The sequence below is a fragment of the Miscanthus floridulus genome, chromosome 5 (assembly GCF_019320115.1).
Source record: "Miscanthus floridulus cultivar M001 chromosome 5, ASM1932011v1, whole genome shotgun sequence".
NCBI lineage: Eukaryota > Viridiplantae > Streptophyta > Magnoliopsida > Poales > Poaceae > Miscanthus > Miscanthus floridulus.
The window spans coordinates 138393250-138413848 of record NC_089584.1 but is presented as its reverse complement, the minus strand read 5'-3'; the positions used below and the strand labels follow the sequence as shown (position 1 = coordinate 138413848).

At 44.5% G+C, this 20599-nt stretch overlaps 2 protein-coding genes across 2 annotated transcripts; both read right to left on the bottom strand.

Annotated features, from left to right (window-relative positions):
• Nucleotides 1-1559: 1559 nt before the first annotated feature.
• LOC136453812 (uncharacterized) lies at nt 1560-20244 on the bottom strand. Its single transcript, XM_066454371.1, has 4 exons — nt 20184-20244; nt 19289-19456; nt 18435-18583; nt 1560-2234 (listed from the first exon to the last, which is right to left on the bottom strand). Exons 1-4 carry the CDS (start codon nt 20242-20244, stop codon nt 1560-1562), a joined length of 1053 nt encoding a protein of 350 aa, XP_066310468.1.
• LOC136451217 (uncharacterized) lies at nt 3796-4671 on the bottom strand. The gene has a single exon (XM_066451947.1). The coding sequence runs from the start codon at nt 4669-4671 to the stop codon at nt 3796-3798; it is 876 nt and encodes a 291-aa protein (XP_066308044.1).
• Nucleotides 20245-20599: the final 355 nt, after the last annotated feature.

The following is a 20599-nucleotide window of genomic DNA, read 5'->3' as shown; positions in this document are numbered from 1 at the left end:
ACCCTCCGCGGTTCTTCCGTCCATTGGTTCTTAGGACCATACAACCACTCCTTGAAACTACACTTCGCCATTGAATACACCTAAATAATGAGACATTAGTACATGAACACATATAGCTCAAGATTTTAACACATACACTTTGCACTTACTTCATGCTTGTTTGGACACACAAACTCTAACGTATTCTCAGGGTTTATCACAGCTCGATCTCCGCAATTGCATAAAGGAGGTTCCTCGAGTCATCTAACTGCGGCTTGGTGCTTCTCCTTAGCCGTCATTGCCGGAGGGTTAGGGGGGTGGAACCCACCGCTTGAAGTGCTCACGTGGATGTCTCCCTCTAAACCAATCATCGAAAAAGAGGTACCTAGGATCAAACTTGTCTACACCATCGATCCACTAAAAGAAAAAGCACCTCTCATGGTCCTACACAACGAGATTCCAACAAAATATTAGTACCGTACTTAAACAAATAAAGAAAAAGGATAGTACAAATAATTTCTTACATTAAACCGACTACATGTGTAGAAGCAACGCGCGGCTGTGTCCGGATGTTTCGATTGAAAAACATGGGCCGGGAAACCACAGTCACAGTTAGGGACAGGAAGATCAGGAGGGACCGGGGCATCTTTCCTAGACGCGTCGGGGTATAATTCTCGAGGACGACCCTGTTTTCGCTAAAACTTCTCCCAAAACATTTCTTACATCTAACAAAACGGATGTAATTTAACAAACATAAATCAAAACACCACAAAAAATATCAATGAGAACCATAACTACAATACAACCAATTTCGTTCTAAGAACCAAAAGCAGTTAACATTATACCCTAAACCTAGGATTTCTCATTTCATCCACAACAATGAACCCATAACATAACTACATGCAGCTTGGTTTGCTAGCTTTTTTCCATGCCTTGGAATCAACCTACGGTTGTATAATACATATATTGAGGGATACAATGAAACCCTAAGTGATGACGATTCTTAGGTTCAAAAATCCGACTAATATATACCGAATCGATGCGAAAAAACAAGGAGGTGAGCGAGTATACCTTGCTCTCAAAGATCTATGGATCAAATCAAGGTTTTCAAGGTCCAATATGTCGATTCGTGAGGTAGGGTGCAGTGGGGAGAGAAAAATCCAAGAGGGAGGAGAAAGAAGAGGAAGAATGCTCGAGGAAGAAGGTTGGGCTAGGGTTAAATGCAGGGGGCTCGGCTCAAGAGTGACTAACGCCGAGCTCGGCGCCAAGATCTACGGCATCGAGCTCGGCACCAGTCACTCTGGCGCCGAGCCCCCTGACAGGACATTGCCCCGTGCCCAGGAGCTCGGCGCTAGTGACGGTGGCGCCGAGCTCGGCGCCAACACCAATGGCGCCAAGCTAAGGGTCCATTTCCTAAATTCTTTCCGCCAGGGGTCTATTTGTGAGAAACTTTCAAAAAAAGAGCCAAATTGTAAAAAATTCGGCCACACTGGCTACAAGCAGCCGAGGATTACTCAAATTATGTACAGATTGGTCACAGGGAGACCATTCCAAATGGCTAGGATGCAAACGAACAAAGTTTACATTCCATCTTGCTTCGACTTTTGGCTCAGCTCTGAGTACTGGCCACCCATCAGCTGCAAAATCTCGGTCCACAAGCAGGAGGGGTCCATCGTCAACACGTCGATTATTAGGCCTGAGCTGCAGGAAGTCACCACCCAACATCCTACATCGATCTCACTCAGCAGCTGGTCATGTTCCCAAGCAGAGTACCCAACATAGAACTTCAGGTCTTCAGGCTTAACCGTGCCATTCTTCATCAGACCACCAGCCTTCTCCAGGTCAGTCCTGAAGCCAAAGCAGATGCCAGGTACCACCTCTTCGAACCCCTTGATCGGTCTTCCCTTGGCCGTCCTCATCAGGAATATACTCATGTCGATAGGGCCTCCGAACAAGAGGGAACAATGACCAAAAAGGGTCGCTTGCTCGCCGAAGGATGGGTTCACATGCTTCATCTTAGTGTACAGTGGACGGTTCAGGATGATACCGAACGAGCCATCGTAGGCATCTCTTGAACCTAGTCTTAGGAGAAGGATGACAGTCCTCTCAAAGGTTCCATTGCCATCAAGCTCTTCAGTGGCGACCAACACACATCCAGACTTTGGCATAGGAATAGAATGAGCCCACTTCCAGGGAAGATGATATACTGCTCCATCCTGAGCTGTCTGTTGTGGACTATTTGCATCTGTTTGCTCCTGGTTTGGATGCATGATAAATAACAAGTTAGGGAAAAATAATTAGGACCAGGTCAATGAGAGTTTCTTAACAAAAACACCAATTAGCTTCAGGCATAGACGATTTTTTTTAATTTTAACACTTTTTTAAAACTAATTTTAAATCTAACACTGTCGGTTTTTTTAAACTAACACTTTTGGCCACGCCTATTGCCCTGGCGCGGCCAAATGCCTGTGCCGCGCCATGCATGGTGGCGCGGCAGCAGGCTGACGTGGCGACGACCGGATTCGCTGACTGCTGATGTGGCGGGGCCTGCCGTGCCACCGATCTTGACGCGGCAGTTCCACGCCCTGATTCGTGGCGCGGCAGAGCCGAATATAACCCCCGCAGCCAGTCCCGCCTGCCCAAGAAGCAAACCCCGCCTACCCATGCCTGGCCGCCGCACCCGCCCCCCGCCTAGCCCTCTGTTGTCGCCTCCCTCCATTCCCTTCCATTCCCCGGCCGCCTCCCTCCCTTCTCGTCCTCGTTCAAGATAATGACGCACATTTTATTTTCGTTTGAATGGTGGATAGGATTTTATGAATGGGAGTTAAGATTAGGAGAAAAATTATGTTTGGGAACTATAGGCTATGGTTTGAAGAAAGGTATTAGTTTGATGGCATAATTAGGTGCTGGACACTAAGAAAAGGTGGCCTTTGCCACAACACACTAAAAAAACATGTCTTTGCCCAAGCACACTAAAACTCTATGGCAATTGGGTGCTAGACACTATAACACATATTATAACATATCCTCATCAAACAGTTATCAATACATTTATAAAAGACAAGTATACCCCTGCTCCTTCAAATGAACATTTCTGATAGATAAAAGGACATGATGATAGCATGTTCTTCACCATTCAGCAAGCAGTACACAAATACAAATAGCAGGTTCAGACACATTTGGCTATAGTATAGACCCTAATGACATGGTTTAGCAAAGGGGAATGATTTAGCAGGCTTAGCAAAAGAAAATCATTGATTCGAGCCACATTTGGCTATCTTGATGCTACCAAAACCATACATGCTACTGATCCGGCACTCCCTACTCTTTCTTAGACCTGACAACCTTCAACTTCTTTGCCTTTCCCTTCTCCATGAAGGCTACTGGAGATAGTGCTTCACATGCAGCAGGCTCTATGGAGCCTTCAAATTCCAGCAACCTTTTTCAGCTGAAATGGATATAGAAGCATGTCAACAATTATTTTAAAGAAAGATAACAACCAAGAAAACATAATTGGAGGACTTATACCTCCTTGTCATAGGGCTAGGTGTTTGCATAGGAGTGATAGCTCTAGTTGGTGTAGATGGATTTTGCTGCAGCAACCTCCTTGACATACTAAATGGAGAGAAAAAGTCAAATCTAGTAAGAAGTAATACAATATGGCAAAATTTTGGAAGTTGCATTTGTACCTTCTTGTCATAGGGCTTGGTGTAGAAACAGAAGTGATAGTTCTTGGTGGTGTAGCACTGTAAATTTTTTAGATATGCATGTTAGTGGTCTGCTATGTAAGATATGTTTCAAGTTTGAGTTGAAAGCTTACAATGGTTCATCAAGTGATGGTTGTCCCTGTATTGAATTAGTAGCACTACTAGATGGCACTACTGTGACATTTTTCTTGGCTCTCTTTCTTTTTGGCTTTGGAGGGGCAGGTGGTGGTGCATCAGATTCATAAACATATTCATTGCATGTTTTTTCCATGTGGCCAAGCTGTCTGCACCTTTTGCATCTTGTGGATCTCTTTCCAGTGCCACCTTCTGCAACTAATTTGTACCTTCTCTCCCTTGGTCTACCGGCTGCCCTTTTCAGAATTGGAGGCCACAATTTGAATCCAGGGTCCATCTTAGGCCATTGTTTCCTATCTGTCATTGGCTTCACAGACTTTTCATAGGCTTTCTTGAACTTTGCCACAGAATAGTACTCATGAACATAGTCTTCTATATTATAACCTCGAAATGAGGTGATAATATAGAGGGCGTGTGTACATGGTAGACCAGTAACTTGCCAGCGCCTACATGTGCATGTCCTCTCTTTAAGATCAATAGTATGCCTCCAATGAACTAGATCCCTTGTAACACCTTCAACTTCACCTAAAATTTCAGTCTCAGTACCACCATCTTTGTGTGAATACCTCCACACATATTTGAGCCCCCTGCTTCTTGTATTGAGTTCCTTCATGACTTTAGGTAGGATCTTGCCTTCAAGCTTTCTTGCAATTTTTCTTCTCAAGAACATTTTATCCATTTCCATCTGTCTTATCCTATCCATAAGATCAACTACATGAAGGGATTTCTCATCTGTAACCCAGCTGTTGAATGTTTCAGCAATGTTATTTGTGACATAGTCACACTTGCTTGCTTCAGAGAACAAGTGTCGTGTCCAAAGGTGCTTATGAGTATTATGTATCCACTTCATGGCTTCAGGACATGCTTCCTACATTAGATTGTAGTGCTCTTCAAACCTGTGTCTTTGATAAGCTCTACATGCTGGCCACAAGTGCTTCTCAAAGACTTCACCCTGAAATCACTTTTGGAAGTTTGCAACTAAGTGTCTCATGCACTCTCTATGCTCAACCCAATTTTTGAAGACTTTACTAACAGCTGAATCAATTCCTTTGCCTGCGTCAGTTGATATCACTAGCCCTAGAGGTGATCCAATAGCTTGATGAAGTCTGCTAAAAAACCATTCCCAATTGTCAGTTGTCTCTAATCCAAACACACCATGACACACTGGAAACATCCAATTGTTCCCATCAATAGCAGTAGCAGATGCAAGTTGACCCTTCCATTTCCCAGTCAAATGAGTGGAGTCCACACCAAGAAAAGGCCTACAGCCATTTAGAAATCCATCCACACAAGACTTCAATGCAACAAACATTCTAGTGAACCTCATCTTCTTCCCAACTTTCTCATATTCAATGTCTACCAAACTGTCAGGATTGGTCTTCTCCACCTCTGCCTTGAAACTGAAAATACACTCAAAACTATCATCCCACTTCCCTTTGAGTTGCTCCAAAGCCTTATTTCTTCCATCCCAAACTACCCAGTATGACAACTTCAGATGATACTGCTCCTCTAGCCTTTTCTTTAATTCTTTAGGCCCAAATTTATTGTCCTTTGCAAGCCAATCCAGAACCCGATCCTTGACCCACTGATTTGTTGCCATGCAGTTCTTCTCAACTTTTCCTGTGCTTTGACAAGTGTGTTCATAAGGCATCTTCTTTATCTGAAACAAGCAAGAATTAAATTCAATACAAACATACAGTAAAAAAATTAGTATAAAAAATCTGGAAAAAGAACAAGTACCTCCCAAGTCCTTCCATCCTGCAATTGTGAAGCATGTATACGCCACCTGCACCGTTCAGCTTTGCAATAGCCTCTATACCTTGTTGCCTCAGAATAGGGAGCTGTAATTTCATATTCACCTTTTATTGCATATTGCCTAATAGCTTTCTTGAAAGTATCACCATCCCCAAAAGTTACACCAACTTCTATTTTTGGATTCTCCAAGTCAGTTACATGGATAATTGTCTTACAACCCCATGCATCCTCAACAACTAATTCATCCTCCAAACCAGCATAGTCTACATCACTATCTGGTTCAGGCTCTGATAAATCAGAAATTGGATCCTCATCATTCAGACCAACGTACTCTACGTCATCATTCACCCAAGCCACTTCAGTAATTTGCTGAATTGGTGGCTCTACAAGAGATGAGTCAGTTTCAAGTGAAGGTTGTGCAATAGTTTGGTTGGCTGGGGCATCAGTGCTTCCCTGCAAAACACAAGGCATGCTCTCCAGCCGACCAATATCATGTATGTGATCCTCGTCGTCTTTTCTTATAACACGCACTTGCACGGAAAGCCTCCTTATATCCCAATACATGTCAATTGCATGAAGCAATTTCTGGTCAGAATCAATCTCTCTATAGCTACGACTCATATTATCCCAATAGGTGACACACAGTTTTTGTTTTGAGCCTAGCTTAATTTCTGTAGCAAATTCAAGAAGCAAATCATTCCAGTTTGTGCTATCCCTGTCTAAAATCTTTGGAATGTTACATGCCTTGCAATATTCGCAACCATCATCATCAGTTAATTTGACATAAGCGCCTACTCGAACAGCAAGCCTGTAGGACGAATTGGGATCCATCCTACATATACAGGGGCATAAAGATAAATGGGATGAACAAGGGTACGATTTACTTTGCAAAATCGAGCCTACAGTTAGCCTAACCCTAGGGGAAAATCGCAAGAATCTTACCTGTCGGGAACCCATGACAGATCGGCGTGGTTCTTTGGGAAAATGTCGCTGAAGAATCATGGAGGAGGTTCCTCCATCTCCTGCCACGAGCGAGCGCCGCCGTCGTGACCGCCGCCCAGGAAGGAACAGGCCCGGCCTCGGGGCGCTAGCGAAGGGCGCGGCCATGCGCCTAGAGCAGGGCGGGGCAGCAGCAGGAAACGACCGAATGGAGGGAGCAGGAGACGACCGCACGGAGGGAGCAGGGCGGGGCAGCAGCAGGAGCGGCGCAGCAAGGAAGTCACGGAGGGAGCAGGGCGGGGCAGTAGCAGGAGCGGCGCAGCGAGGAAGTCCCGATCTGTTTTGGTCATCCCGTTTGGCAGCAGGAAACAAGAGAATAGGCAGGCGTACCTTTCTATTAAAAACAATTATAATAAGAGGTGTAGTGTCCGTGACTCAGTTATCAAAGAGTTTCAGTGTGTTTGGACAAAGACAAGTTTTTTTGATGCGTTGCAGCAAAGTCTGTCTTTTTTTAGTGTCCAGGACCTAATTTTGCCTAGTTTGATTTTATCAATGTTAAGGTTAATTATTTAGTTAGAAGTATGTTTACCATGTATATTTTTGTTTCTATAAGTGTTGGTTACATTATTTTAGTTGCAATGCAAATGATTATATTTTACATTAATTTGTGTTGTTTTGATTGATGTTTAATTTGAGCCATTTTATTAGATGGAAGACATATTTCGGGAGCAGTTATGGCGAAAACGGGGTCATCCTAAAGAATTGTACCCTGACGAGTCTAGCAAAGATGCCCCCGTTCCTCCTGAACTCCCTGTCCCTAACTGTGACTGTGGATGTCCGGCCGACGTGTTTCAATCGAGACATCCGGACACAATGACTCGTTGCTTCTACACGTGCAGTCGTTTTAATGTAAGTAATTGTTTCCGTATGTTTTTCTTCTTTATTTGTATTATTAGGCTAATAATATTTTGTTGAATTTTTGTTGTGTAGGCCCATGAGACGTGCTTTTTTCTTTCAGTGGATCGATAGTGCAGACAAGTTTGATCCTAGATACCTCCTTTTCGACGATTAGTGGAGAGAGCGACATCCACGAGAGCACTTCGAGCGGTGGGTTTCACCCAATGTTTTTAAGGCATCGCTTTGGCGTCGCCTAATCGGCAAGGCGCTACAGGCAGGTCGACTTGGCGGATGACTCGCCTCAGATTGGTATGGCGTCCGCCTTACTACCATGGCGTCCGGAAGTCGTCTATTTGGCGTCCGATTCGCGCCTAATCATGCGTGGCAGGCGCCATACAGGGGTCCATTTCTGGGCAGCGGGAAATGGAGGAAGAAAGGGCAGGGAAAAGAGTGGGCGTGCGGGAGAAATAGAGCGCGGAGAGAGGAGCGCGCGGGAGAAGCGGACGTACCAGCGAGCGAGAGAGCAGGGGAAGAACCAGAAGCCACACCTCGCCCGCGCGGACGCGTTCTCCCGCGCCACCGAGAGAAGTCGCTGCCGCCGAGCCGCGAGGACCAGCCTCCCGCGGCGCCGCGGCAGGTGCTCTGGTCCTCTACCCGTCTGCCGAGCCGCCTCCTCTGGTCCGCTGCTGCTCGCCCGCGTGGACATGTTCTCCCGCGCCACCAGGAGAAGTCACTACCGCTGAGCCGTGAGGACCAGCCTCCCGTGGGGCCACGATAGGTGCTCTGGTCCTCTACCCCTCTACCGAGCCACCCGCCTCCTCTGGTCCGCCGCTGATCTGGTCCACCGCTGCTCTGGTCCTCCGCCTCCTCTGGTCCGCCGAGCCGAGCAGGTACTGATTGACACCGATTCCTCTGCTCGTATTTTCCTACTTGCTTGTGGCCTCTTCTTTTGAGCCAGACCGGACAGCACCGTATTTTTCTACTTGCTTGTGGCCTCTTTTTTCGAGCCGGACCGGACAGCAGCATCCTTTATATTTGTTTTGCTCGGTGTTTTGTTCACTTTTACTTTGTGTCTGGAATCTGAACGGCAACTTGTTTTTTATATACCAACCTGTCTAGTTGTTAATTATTTAGTGTTTAGTGAACTAATACTCAGTGCTCAGTGTTAGTTTGATCTGTGAACCAGATGGCAGGTCATATGCAATACAAAGCATTCTCTTTTTTTCCCAGAACAGGATGACCCAAATTTCATTACTGCTAAGCAATGAAATTACAAGAAACGGTACAATGATTAACGCGTTCAAAAGTCTCACCAACCCACATTAGCACCCGAAACCAAAATGATGCTGTAAATGGCCTAACGGAATACAGGGCCCAGAACTGAGCAGCACACCCAAACTACCACGAACATGAAAGCAAAACAATGCCATTACAATCCAACATCCTGGAAAGACGAGACAACTAACAACTAAACATAATCTAAACTGCCACCATCTAGTCTAAAACAGCAGTGCACAGACATGCACTCCAGCATCTTCCAGTTCCCAAGGTGTTCAGATGGCGATGAGGTTAAGCCACCAAACCCTTTGGCCTGTTAGAGCTTGCTCCATGTGTGACCCCTGCATCTGCTCAACTAGAGGAACTTTAGGGCAATTTGCTTCAAAGCTTCAGGTCCCTCCTCCAAAGCTTATGGGTTTTCCTGCTTTCGGAGACCTGCCCAGTATGATAGGAACGAACATAATAGGAGATTTGGTTATTTTCTTCTCAAAGCACACATTGTTTCCAGCTCTAAACAGGGCCCAACATACAGAAGCATTGAGCAACATGGAATTCTTTTCCAGTTGGTAAGCACAGAATCACCCAGGACCAGAATTGTTCAAAAGTGTTTGGCCTACAGTTTAACCAAAAGCGTGTGCAATAGGCTACAGATGAATTTAGCTAGAGGGCATTCAAAGAACAAGTTTAACCACCTTCTAAAAGCTTGATCGTTACTGATCTCCAATGTTTTTAAGGCGTAATAATTACTTTGCTTGTCGTGTTTCACATGAGTACATCTAAATGGCAACACAAAACACTGTAAGTCCACAAAGTGTAGGCTCAGGTACTGCTGAATATGATCCAAGGACAGATCCAAAAAGGAAGGCCAGGTCTGGTGATCCGGGGTGGAAGTATGGCTTCTGGCCAGAAATTGGCAACAGAGATTTGGTTGAGTGTATCCTCTGTGGAACTCAAGTAAAGTCTGGAATCAAGAGATTGAAGGAGCATCTTGTAGGTGGATATGGAGATGCTCTCAAATGTGAGAAGACAACAATAGCAATTGCTGCTGAAATGGAAGCAGCGCTAGTTCAGGGAAGAAGAAGGAGAGCGCTAAACCTAGATGATGATGATGATGGTGTTCAAGTGGTGGAGGTTCAAAACAATGCTAATGCTGCCTCTCAGTCATCTAGTACAACTATGCAGCATCCAAGTTCAGGGACAACATCCAAAAGCAAGCAATCTGCTCTCAAATTTGCAAATCTACCACCTAGACCAAAAGAGAAAGAGAAGAAGTCGGTGATTACCATGCTTCAGAAAAAACCTAAAGAAGTGGTTGAGGAAAGGCATTCTAAGAATGGACCTACACAAAGCAGTGTGGAGGGAAGGATCAGGACCAAGGAAGAAAGAGATGAAGTCAATATGCATGTGGCCAATTTCTTCTATGAGTGTAGAATACCACTCAATGCTATCAACTCAAGGAGCCTTGAGATTATGTGTGAGGCCATTGGGCAGTATGGACCTAGATATAGACCTCCAAGCTACCATGAGGCGAGGGTGCCATTGCTTGGAAAGGCTATGGAACAGGTCAACAAAATAAAGGAGAAGCATGAGGCTGCTTGGAAGCAATATGGCTGTACACTAATGTCAGATGGGTGGACAGATAGGCGGGGCCATCACCTCATTAATTTCCTAGTCAATAGTCCAGAGGGGACTTTCTTCTTGGAGTCTGTTGATGCATCCAGTGAAGTACATGATGATCCAATGTTGGCAGATTTACTACAGCAGAGAATTGATCTCATTGGAAGAGACAAGGTTGTTCAAGTGGTCACTAACAACGGTGCTAATTATAAGGCAGCTTGCAAGCTTCTTATGGAAAGAATTCCAACACTGTTTTGGACCCCTTATGTAGCACACTGTTTGGACCTCATGCTAGAGGACATTGGCAAAATGAAGGAGTTTAGCAAGCCTATTGCACGTGCAAGACAAGTTGCTACCTTTATTTATAGGCACGGGAGGCTTCTTGATGCAATGAGGGAGAAGACAGGAGGTAGAGATCTTGTTAGACTAGGAGTAACTCATTTTGCTACTGCTTTCCTCACTTTGCGCAGCCTACACACTCACAAGGATGCTCTGAAATTCCTATTTGTATGTGATGACTGGACTAAGTCCAAATTGGCAAGAACAGAAGCAGGAAAGGAAGTGCATGACACCATCCTTTCAACCGAATTTTGGAACTCAGTTGAGGACTGCCTGAGAGCATCACAGCCCCTTATTGTTTTATTGAGGATAGTTGATGGGGATGAGAGGCCAGCAATGCCAGAGGTTCAGTTTTGTATGGAATATGCAAAGAAAAAGATTAAAGAAAATTTCCCTACTAGGGGAAAGGCAGACTTGCTTAAGCGTATCTTGGCAATCATTGACAAGCGTTGAGAAGATCAAATGGACCAACCATTATATGGGGCAGCACTATATTTGAACCCAAACAAGTATTTTGACCTGAAAACAGATGATGTTATGGCTGGTAAGCTAAGGTTTGCATTTACTGAGGTTCTTTCAAAAATGGTGCCTGACCAAGATCTTCAAAACAAGATTGATGACCAAGCTTTGGAATATGAGGACTTAAGGGGTAGCTTCAGCAACAAAATTGCAATCAACAACATCAAAACCAAGTCTCCTAGTAAGTTATTCACTGACTGTACAATCTGATTTTTTAGTCTTTCCTAATTTCTAACATGAAAATGTTTATTTGGTCACTTGATCTAGTTGAATGGTGGCGTTCATATGGTGGCAAAGCCATAGAGCTTCAAAGATTTGCAAAACGTGTTGTTGGGCTTTGTGCTTCAGCTTCAGGTTGTGAGCGTTGTTGGAGCACATTTGAGTCAGTAAGTAATCTGTCAATTACATAAGTACTAAATTATCCCAGTTCAAGGAATAAATAAAATCTACTATCTATTAATGCTTGCTGAATATTTCTTTTGTTTGCATTTTTACCATTGTAGATTCATACTAAGAAAAGAAACAGGTTAGAGCATAAAAGGCTTAATGATTTGGTCTATGTTCAGTACAACCGAAAGATGACAGTGAGGTTTCAAAAGCGACATGAGAAAGGAGCAGGCAGCTTTGATCCTTTATGTTTGGAAGACTTTGATTGGAACAATGAATGGGTTGATGTGGATGCGGAACCAGTCCATGATGGCCGTGGACTTGAAATTACATGGGATCAAGTTGATGAGGCTGTTGGTGCATCCCAAATGTATCGTGGTCATAATTTCCCTAGGGCAGCCCACGGCGATGCAACTAATATTGATAGAACTTATACTCGTAGGCAGTCTGCAGCAGCTAATGCCCCAATTAGGAGGACTTATGAACCACAGGAGGATGAAGACATGGAAGATGATAACTCTGATGAAGAATATCTGGTTGATGATGTGGAAGTTGATGACTATGGTGAAATTGCACCTATTGTTGCTGACGAAAGTGATCAAGCTACTGCTGGTGGTGGCAATTCAGATCCTTTTGTGATGGTGGATGACTTCTATTGACTTAATGATGCTTGAGAGTTGTGAGAGTATTTGTACCAGACTATTTATGCACTAGTATTGTAGTATTGTGGAATGTGCTCACTGAGCACTCCAGTTATCTTGTTTAGTGGACTATTGTTGAACTACTTGTGTAATGGTTTTATTTGTGGCAGTGTGCTTATCTACTCGTTAATCTTTACTTGTCCCTCAACTAATTTCTTTTTTTGCTGGTGCCATATTCCCTATGAAATACCTAGGTACTAACCTAAATTGTCTCTCCATTGCAGTGTATTGTTGGGTGCACACTTGGGGCTGCGAGCTGCACAGGAGAGGACAACACCAAGGTATGACATGCTTCCAGTTCTCTAGTCTATACTACTGTTGGATGGCCGTAAGGCGTCGCCTCGCCTTATGCCTTACTCGCTTTAGCGTAAGGCGGTAGTTGGTCGCCTCGCCTTGCTTTACCGCCTTAAAAACATTGGTTCCACCTCCCCCTAACCCTTCTCCAATGACGGCTAAGGAGAAGCACTTAGCCGTAGTTAGACGACTCGAGGAACCTCCTCTGTGCGATTGCGGAGACCGAGCTATGATAAACCCTGACAATACGTTGAAGTTTGTGTGTCCAAATAAGCATGAAGTAAGTGCAAAGTGTATGTGTTGAAATATTGAGCTATATGTGTTCATGTACTAATGTCACATCATTTATGTGTATTTAATGGCGAAGTGTCGTTTCAAGGAGTGGTTGTATGGTCCTAAGAACAAATGGGCCAAAGAACCTCCAAAGGCAAAGCAAAAGAAGAAAGAAAGGTTAATTTACAAAGCACCGCTGTGAATGTGGTGTTAAATCCAACTACGGTCTAGTCCCTTCGGAGCTTGGAATAGACCATTATTACGGCCATATGATTGACTAGGATGAGGTTGGTTATTTTTGTGGTAACCATAAAATCGTATTTTGTTTCTTTTGCTAAGATATATATGATATAATTTTTCGTTTGAACAGAGCACTAAGAAATGCAGATAGGAATGTTATGATGGTTAAGCTAAGTTCTTGGATGAACTGAAGGGAAGGCAAGTAATTGCACAGAAGAGGGGATATGGACCTGACTACGTTAACCTTTTCGTTAAACATCACAAAGACAAAATGCGTGAGTTTACTAAACAACGCGTATTTGTAACCCGATCGACGTTGGGCTTGAGAAATGAAGATTGGAGAGACGGATGATATTTTAGAGGAGGATAGGGCAAGGAAGGAGGCAAGGGAGGAGACAAGAGTACAGATGCAGGTTTTGAACGAGCATGTTGTTGCATTATGTGCCAGGGAGCGCTTGAAAGCCTTTTTTCGTTGCATGATTTTAAATGTAATATAATCACATTGCTAACTGATTGCATTTTATACATGAAGGGATTGGATGCAGCGAGGACCATGTTGTAGAGGTGGCTCGTGCAAGGTACGAGGAAAAGAAGTTAGATGAGCACAGAAAACGAGCTAGTCGCACCGTTGAATCACCGATTGTGTTGTCTGATGAGGCGGACGAGGATAAGGACGACACTACCAGACTCAGCGAGCTCATCGCTCTAGCAGAGATGGGCTTGCAGGCGGAGGAGGCTAAAAAGATGACACTGGTAGACTGAGCGAGCTCATCGCTCTAGCAGTGGCGGGCTTGCAGGCGGAGGAGGATGACGACGCGTTCTTCACTTAGGCCGCAGATGAAGCGGAGGCCACTTACTACAGGCAAAAGGCAGATCAGGGCAATGCAGGTGAGGCTAGCCAGAGCTACAGGGTTGTGGTTGAGAATTGGTACTCGGATGATGAGTTGCTTACTCAGTATGTTTCTGACTGAGGGTTTTTGATTGCGCTGTCTATTAGTTCCATGCTTTATTAATAATCAATGTAGCTATGTAGTAGAAATTCCATTATGTTGTCTTATATTCCATTTGAGCTACTGATGTATTGTACCCATATATCATGTACTCAGATTACCCATGGTCGATCTTAAGTGATCACATATGTTTGTATCATGCGTTGAGAATTTCTAAAATGAACGTAATCGAGTGAAATTATCTCGAATACAGGTTCTGCCGCGCCATAGTCCACAGCGCGTCAGTGGCGCGCCATAGACCATGTTCTATGAAGCAAATAGATGGACAACAAGTTGCCACATGACATTTTCATTGGTTTATGAGTCTGCAAGTTTTCGAGGACAATATTCGTTCGACATAAGTTCGACGTAATGAACTAAGTCCCAAGAATGTAAGGATCCCTCGAACGTCTCTTGGAAACCTCGTGGTCCGGTGGAAGAAAGGGGTCATCGTACTCCACCTCAAGAAGGGGTACAGCTGGTGCGGCGTGGTCCATTTGCGCGAACGACCAGAATGCATGATAGAGGACATGCCTCAATGGGTCCCGATAACACATACCTCTGGTGTCCACAAACCATTTCAAGCCAGGGTTGTAGTAATGCATTGCACATAAGATGCAGGGCACCCTGTTGTATGCTTCCTCCCAACTACCCCATCGAATCGCCAGAGCAATTTGCTTAGCACGCCAAACCTTTCTGTACGTCACATCGTACTTAACGAATTCAGATATGGACTGTTGTGAAGAAGACACCAAAATGTCGTTATTGTCATCAACGAGCCCCAATATACTACGAGTAAGGTAACGTGGAGTGAGTTGCTAATGATTTTCCTTTCCCCTATTGTCTAGGCAAGTGTGGGGTTTTGCATATAACCTCCACATACAACCGTTTTTGCCATCACTCTGTCTCTTTAGTTATCCTCCACTTGCCATCACTCTGTCTCTTTCGTGCATTTAACCTCCACATACAACCGTTTTTGCATATCACGTGGTACCTCAACTCCTGGTCTGAATGAGTGACGATGTACGGCCTATGGTGGTACACAGCATAGTCCTAAAGAAAGAGTTTTATCTCTGACATTGTGTTAAATATCATCCCCTTCCTAAGGGTTTCTTTCTTATGATCATACAATGAATTCTTACACATCTGGAGACTGGTGTCACAAACTGCCATATCCATCATGCTGGCATCCCTATAGTTTGGAACACCCCTGAAAGGTATGTTCTTGGACCTTAGTTGCTCAAGCTCAGTCGTTGTGTAAGGTGGTGGTGGAACATACTGCTGCACTTCACTAATTCTGGCCCATGAATCATAGGGGGTACCATCTGCAGCTAAATCTATGACTAGTCTACCCTGAGCCTAGACACCATGCAAAACCTCAGTTGGTACTGGTAATGATATAGTATGAACCGGTACTAGCATGACATCTGTCGGTGTTGGCATAACATCTGTAATGCCTTGGTCATCATCTGAATCGTCTGAATCACTGCTAACTACATCACCGATCCTGTCCTCCTCCTCCCGCTCCTCCTCTTCCCGTTTGAACTCATTCACATCGAAGTCATTGCTTATACAGCCTACCGTAGTTGAATGAAACTGCTCCTACGTCAACTGACCGTCCAAATCCATATTATCCTGAGTTGCTTCCCCTTCAACCCCTATTTCTTGTTCATTGCCTCCAAAACTATCAATGGACGAGCCTTCCTGAACACCCTGCATCCTGTACCCATTCTCCAGCACTACCTCAGCCATGGGCATATTAGAACCTTGGAGAACCCTAGTGTAGCGGGACCAGTGAGCAGGATCGCGCAGGGGCATGAGGACATAGTGTGCCCTAGTCTTCCCAGTATCAAACCTCCCCTTCAGTGTGAAATCACCACCAAACTTTGCATTCAAACGGACACAAAGGTCGTTGAAGCTAGGAGGTTTATCAAACCATTCCAATTCTTCTTCCATATCCTCAAACATACCATCTTCTTTCCTAACACTTCCTCCGTATAAAACTCTAACACAACAATCCATCTGCAAAAGCATTTCAAAAAACTTCATCAATTCGTCGAAATCGTCATGCGTAATGTCCATAGTAATATTAATACCTATTCTAATTATAACTATACTAAATAATCTAATATTAACATCTATACAAGGCTAACTACAACAACTAATTAGACTAAATCCAATATATAACTAGACTCAATAACTGTACTAACTAAACTACCTAACTTTACTATCTATACTAACTTACTAAACTAACTTTACTAGCTAAACTAACTAACTTTAGTAACTATACTAACTATACTAATTTTATTAACTTTATTAACTATACTAACTACATTAGGGGAGTACCTCATGGCAGCGGCGCTCGTCCTCGCGGCGGTGGCGCGCTAGACCAGGTCGAGAGGCGCAGGCGCAGGCCTCGGCGGGCAGCCGCCGTGCGTGGCCAAAGGAGGTCGCGCGCCGACGTGCGGGCGCGGCGGCCGCACCAGGCGGCCGGCGGCTGTGCCGGTGTTCGTGGCACGATGGCCGGCGTGCTCGACGGCGAGCAGGCGCGGGCGGACGCGGGTGCGGCGGTCAGGCGCAGGGTTTGCTGCTCGGGCAGGCGGGACTGGCCACGGGGGTTATATGCGGCTCTGCCGCGCCACGGATCAGGACGCGGCACTACCGCGCCAAGATCGGTGGTGCGGCAGGCCCCGCCACGTCAGCGAATCCGGTCGTCGCCACGTCAGCCTGCTGCCGCGCCACCATGCATGGCGCGGCACAGGCATTTGGCCGCGCCAGGGCAATAGGCACGGCCAAAAGTGTTAGTTAAAAACCCGATAGTGTTAGATTTAAAATTAGTTTTCAAAAAGTGTTAAAATTTAAAAAAATCACAGAGATAGGCTACTCTTTGCTAAAGGAGAATAAAAAGGGATCTGATCTGTAAATTGGTCAAATGTAATTGGGACAACAAAAATGTGCATAAGACATTGGGATGGATTAGAAACAGGGCATTGAAGATCTTGTTACACTACATGATGGAGACAGTGTAGCAGTATGATGTTGTTTGAGGTGAAGAAATTCATATTTTTGTCTATCTATATAAGATGTGACTTCTACACTACTACTTGGGAGGAGGAAGATATTAGTTTGGAAGGTCAAGTAGTGCCTAGGAAGGATACCTTTCGATATTTAGAATCAATGCTACAGAGAGACGGGGATATTGATGAAGATGTTAGCCATAGAATCAAAGCAGGATGGATGAAGTGGCGCCAAGCATCTGGTGTCCTATGTGACAAAAGGGTACCACAGAAGCTAAAAGGTAAGTTTTATAGGACGGCGATTAGACCTGCTATGTTGTATGATGCAGAATGTTGGCCTACGAAAAGACGATATGTTCAACAGATAAGTGTTGCGGAAATGCGTATGTTGCGTTGGATTTGCGGTCATACAAGAAGGGATCGAGTTCGGAACGATGATATACATGATAGATTAAGGGTAGCACCAATTGAAGAAAAGCTTATCCAACACCGGTTGAGATTGTTTGGACATGTCCAACGAAGACCTCTAGAGATACCGGTACGTAGTGGAATCCTAAGCCAGGATAGTAACGTGAAGAGAGGCAGAGGAAGATCGAAGTTGACTTGGGTAGAGGCAATAAAAGGAGACTTGAAAGGATGGAATATATCTAAAGACTTAGCCTTAGATACGAGTGCTTGGAAAACAGCTATTCACGTGCCTGAACCTTGATTACTTCTGCTGGGTTTCAACTCTAACCTACCCCAACTTGTTTGGGACTTAAAGGCTTTGTTGTTGTCGTCGTCGTCGTCTATCTATATGCAACGTTAGACAAGAGGTTTAACGTAATGTGGAATAGTGAATACTTGCAGCGAGAACCATAAAGAAGTCCTAAATAAAAGTACAGGATCAGCACATAGATGATAGTGAGAAAAAATGTTTCAATTAACTGAGGAGTTGAGGATGGCCAAGTCTCAAATTTCAACTTTCTCCAAAAAGAAGGGAAACACCAGAACAGCAGAGAAAAATTATATTCATTAAGTTGAAAAACTGACTGGAATAAAATACATTTTGTACCATGAAGAGTCTTAAGTTTTCAAAGTCTCATGCGTTCGTTTCAGAGGTTGTAACATGTAGGTACAATGTTAGGGGATTATAAAGTGCAAGTCAATCTTCAGAAATTGACCCATTGTCTTCTTTCCTTTATGACACTAACAAATGAAAGTAACTGAGGAAAAATGGTAGCCCGAGCTTTTATGAAATTTCATTTTAGATTCTAACGGCATTCCGACATAATCGCTAAATAAGCTATACTGAAGGTGCCTGTCAAAATCTTTTGTCAAACTTTCTAGTACAGATGAAATAGCAAAGACCAGAAAGTTTGGTCATACCAACGTTGGAATCACGAAGCTTGCTCTCACATCTCGCCAATATGACAAGTTGCTAGGTATATACATTGTGTCACTTGATTTTGGTTCGTCCTGATTTTGGCTTGTTCCATTTGCAGCATCTCCACTGGGAGTAGATGCATCACCTTTTCCTGCATGCAGAAATGAGGTGTCAGAATTCACCAGCGCAACACATACTACAGGGAAATTCAAATACAGCCTTTGTACCCAACATTTTAAGACACATCAACAAAGAACTATATAGTATCTTAATAATGTATATATCTGATGTAGACAGAACATGGAAAATGCCAACAGTGCATAGCCAAAAGTTAATAATTATGCATTACATAGAAGTAGCACTTGGTGATGTACTTTCTACTGAAATGTAGAGATATCAATCCTTAAAATTCTGATTAAGCAATTGACACATGAATGAAAAACTGCGGCTGGAAAATTCAAATGCAGCAATGGGAACCCCAAGATTTCTATATACAGAATTCGAGATCAGTACAGCTACTGCAGTAAAGTAGTTTTCAATTATTAAGTGCACCAAAAGTGTCTCAAACTTCAAATGGACCCTGAAGAATAACCATCGAGCTCAAAACATACCCAAATTCCATATCACCATAACAACTAGAAATCCAGTGAGACATGTACACCTTTGCATCACAAATCGTACAGTAACCAACAGGACCTCGATGCAAAGGCCACAAATAATTTCATCACCGAGCGCCAATAATTTCAATCCGCACCCAATCTACAAACGTTGACCGCTTCCCACAAGCGAATCACCTAGATCCTGCTCCAATCGCACAGGTCGACAAAGCATCAGGAGCTCGGCCAAGAGGACCTACCAGAAGAGGCGGCCTTCTTCCTGGGCTCGTCGCCGTCCTCTCGGCCGTCGTTGCCCTTCCTCCCCGACGCGCTCACCGCCAACCTCGGCCACCGCGCCGGCTGCCAACTCCACCTCGTCGGCCCCACAGCCAGCGAGCTGATACCGGCGGCCAGCGGGGACCACGCAGGCCCGTCCCATGGGGGAGGGCAGGCAGTGCGACGCCCGGGGGTCCATGGCACTAGGGGCCATGAGTATACGTATATGTAGTACATGTATTTGGCTCCATACGGTCACGTTCAGTTCAGTCTGCGGCTCTGCGCGGCAACCTTTTTCTATTCGCGACTCCGCGTCAAAGCATGCGTGCTGTTGCGCCGCGGCGGCTGTTCCGGCGTTCCCAAATCCTGAAATCCCGATTTCCGTAATCTGGAATCCCGTGATTCCAGCAGGCGCCCACTAACCCAGCTGCGCTGCAGTCCCTTCATCCCTGTCCCCGACTCTGCGGTAAGTGATTATGGTTTCAGTTCATCAGTATTTATTGTTTGTTCGATCTGAAAACTTCAATTTCTTTTTTACCTTGCAATCCAATACATACAGGCATCAAGCGATAGTGCAGCGAATTGTTGATCTATTAGTTTAATTATTTAATTCATCAAGGAACTTATGGACATGCCACAGGCAGCAGGCTGCCCATAATTTGTTTTAAATTTTAAGTCATTTCATGGATTTCACCGTTCTTTAAGCTTCTTTGATGTATTGTCGTTTTTTAACAAACTATATTTTGCGAGTTAATTCTTATTACCAGTAGTACTGTATAATTCAATCTCGTGATATTAAAATATTAGATTGCCGGGACTTCATTGTCTTATTTGTCCAAGGACCCTAGAAATTGTTGGGACGGCCCTAGGACCACGGCGCCGGCTGGGGATGCCTCGGCGTGAGGCAAGGCCCACCGGCCTTCAGGTTGAGGGCCCACATGCCCGTGGCTGCGTGGAGGCCGGTGGGTGGGACACGGGGACGGCGGCCGGACTTCGGAAGTTCGGATCCGGAGTGGAAATAGACACGCAAGCACTGGGTCCCTATGTGGCTAACTGATTGTGCTATTCCAATTAATAATGAGCTGTGCTATTCCAATTAATAATCAATTAGGGCATGTTCGGTTCATACGGAGCCTGGAATGATTTCAAACCAGAAATATTGTGCTAATTTATACTATACTAGGTAGCGTGTGGGTTGCTACGGGATAACTAATAATTTATATTAAAAATATACGGATCGCACGATAAGATAACAATACTGTAAAAATTAAATACCAACGTTAAAGTGATATTTA

Excerpts from the sequence above, each read along its gene's own strand:
- LOC136451217 (XM_066451947.1), bottom strand. The coding sequence starts at position 4,671 with ATGAAGTGGATACATAATACTCATAAGCACCTTTGGACACGACACTTG.
- LOC136453812 (XM_066454371.1), bottom strand. The coding sequence starts at position 20,244 with ATGTGGGCCCTCAACCTGAAGGCCGGTGGGCCTTGCCTCACGCCGAGG. Across the intron at positions 19,457-20,183 it reads GCCGAGGCATCCCCAGCCGG|CTGCGTGGTCCCCGCTGGCC; the intron begins CGCCGTGGTCCT and ends CATGGGACGGGC. Across the intron at positions 18,584-19,288 it reads GAAGAAGGCCGCCTCTTCTG|GAAAAGGTGATGCATCTACT; the intron begins GTAGGTCCTCTT and ends TTCTGCATGCAG.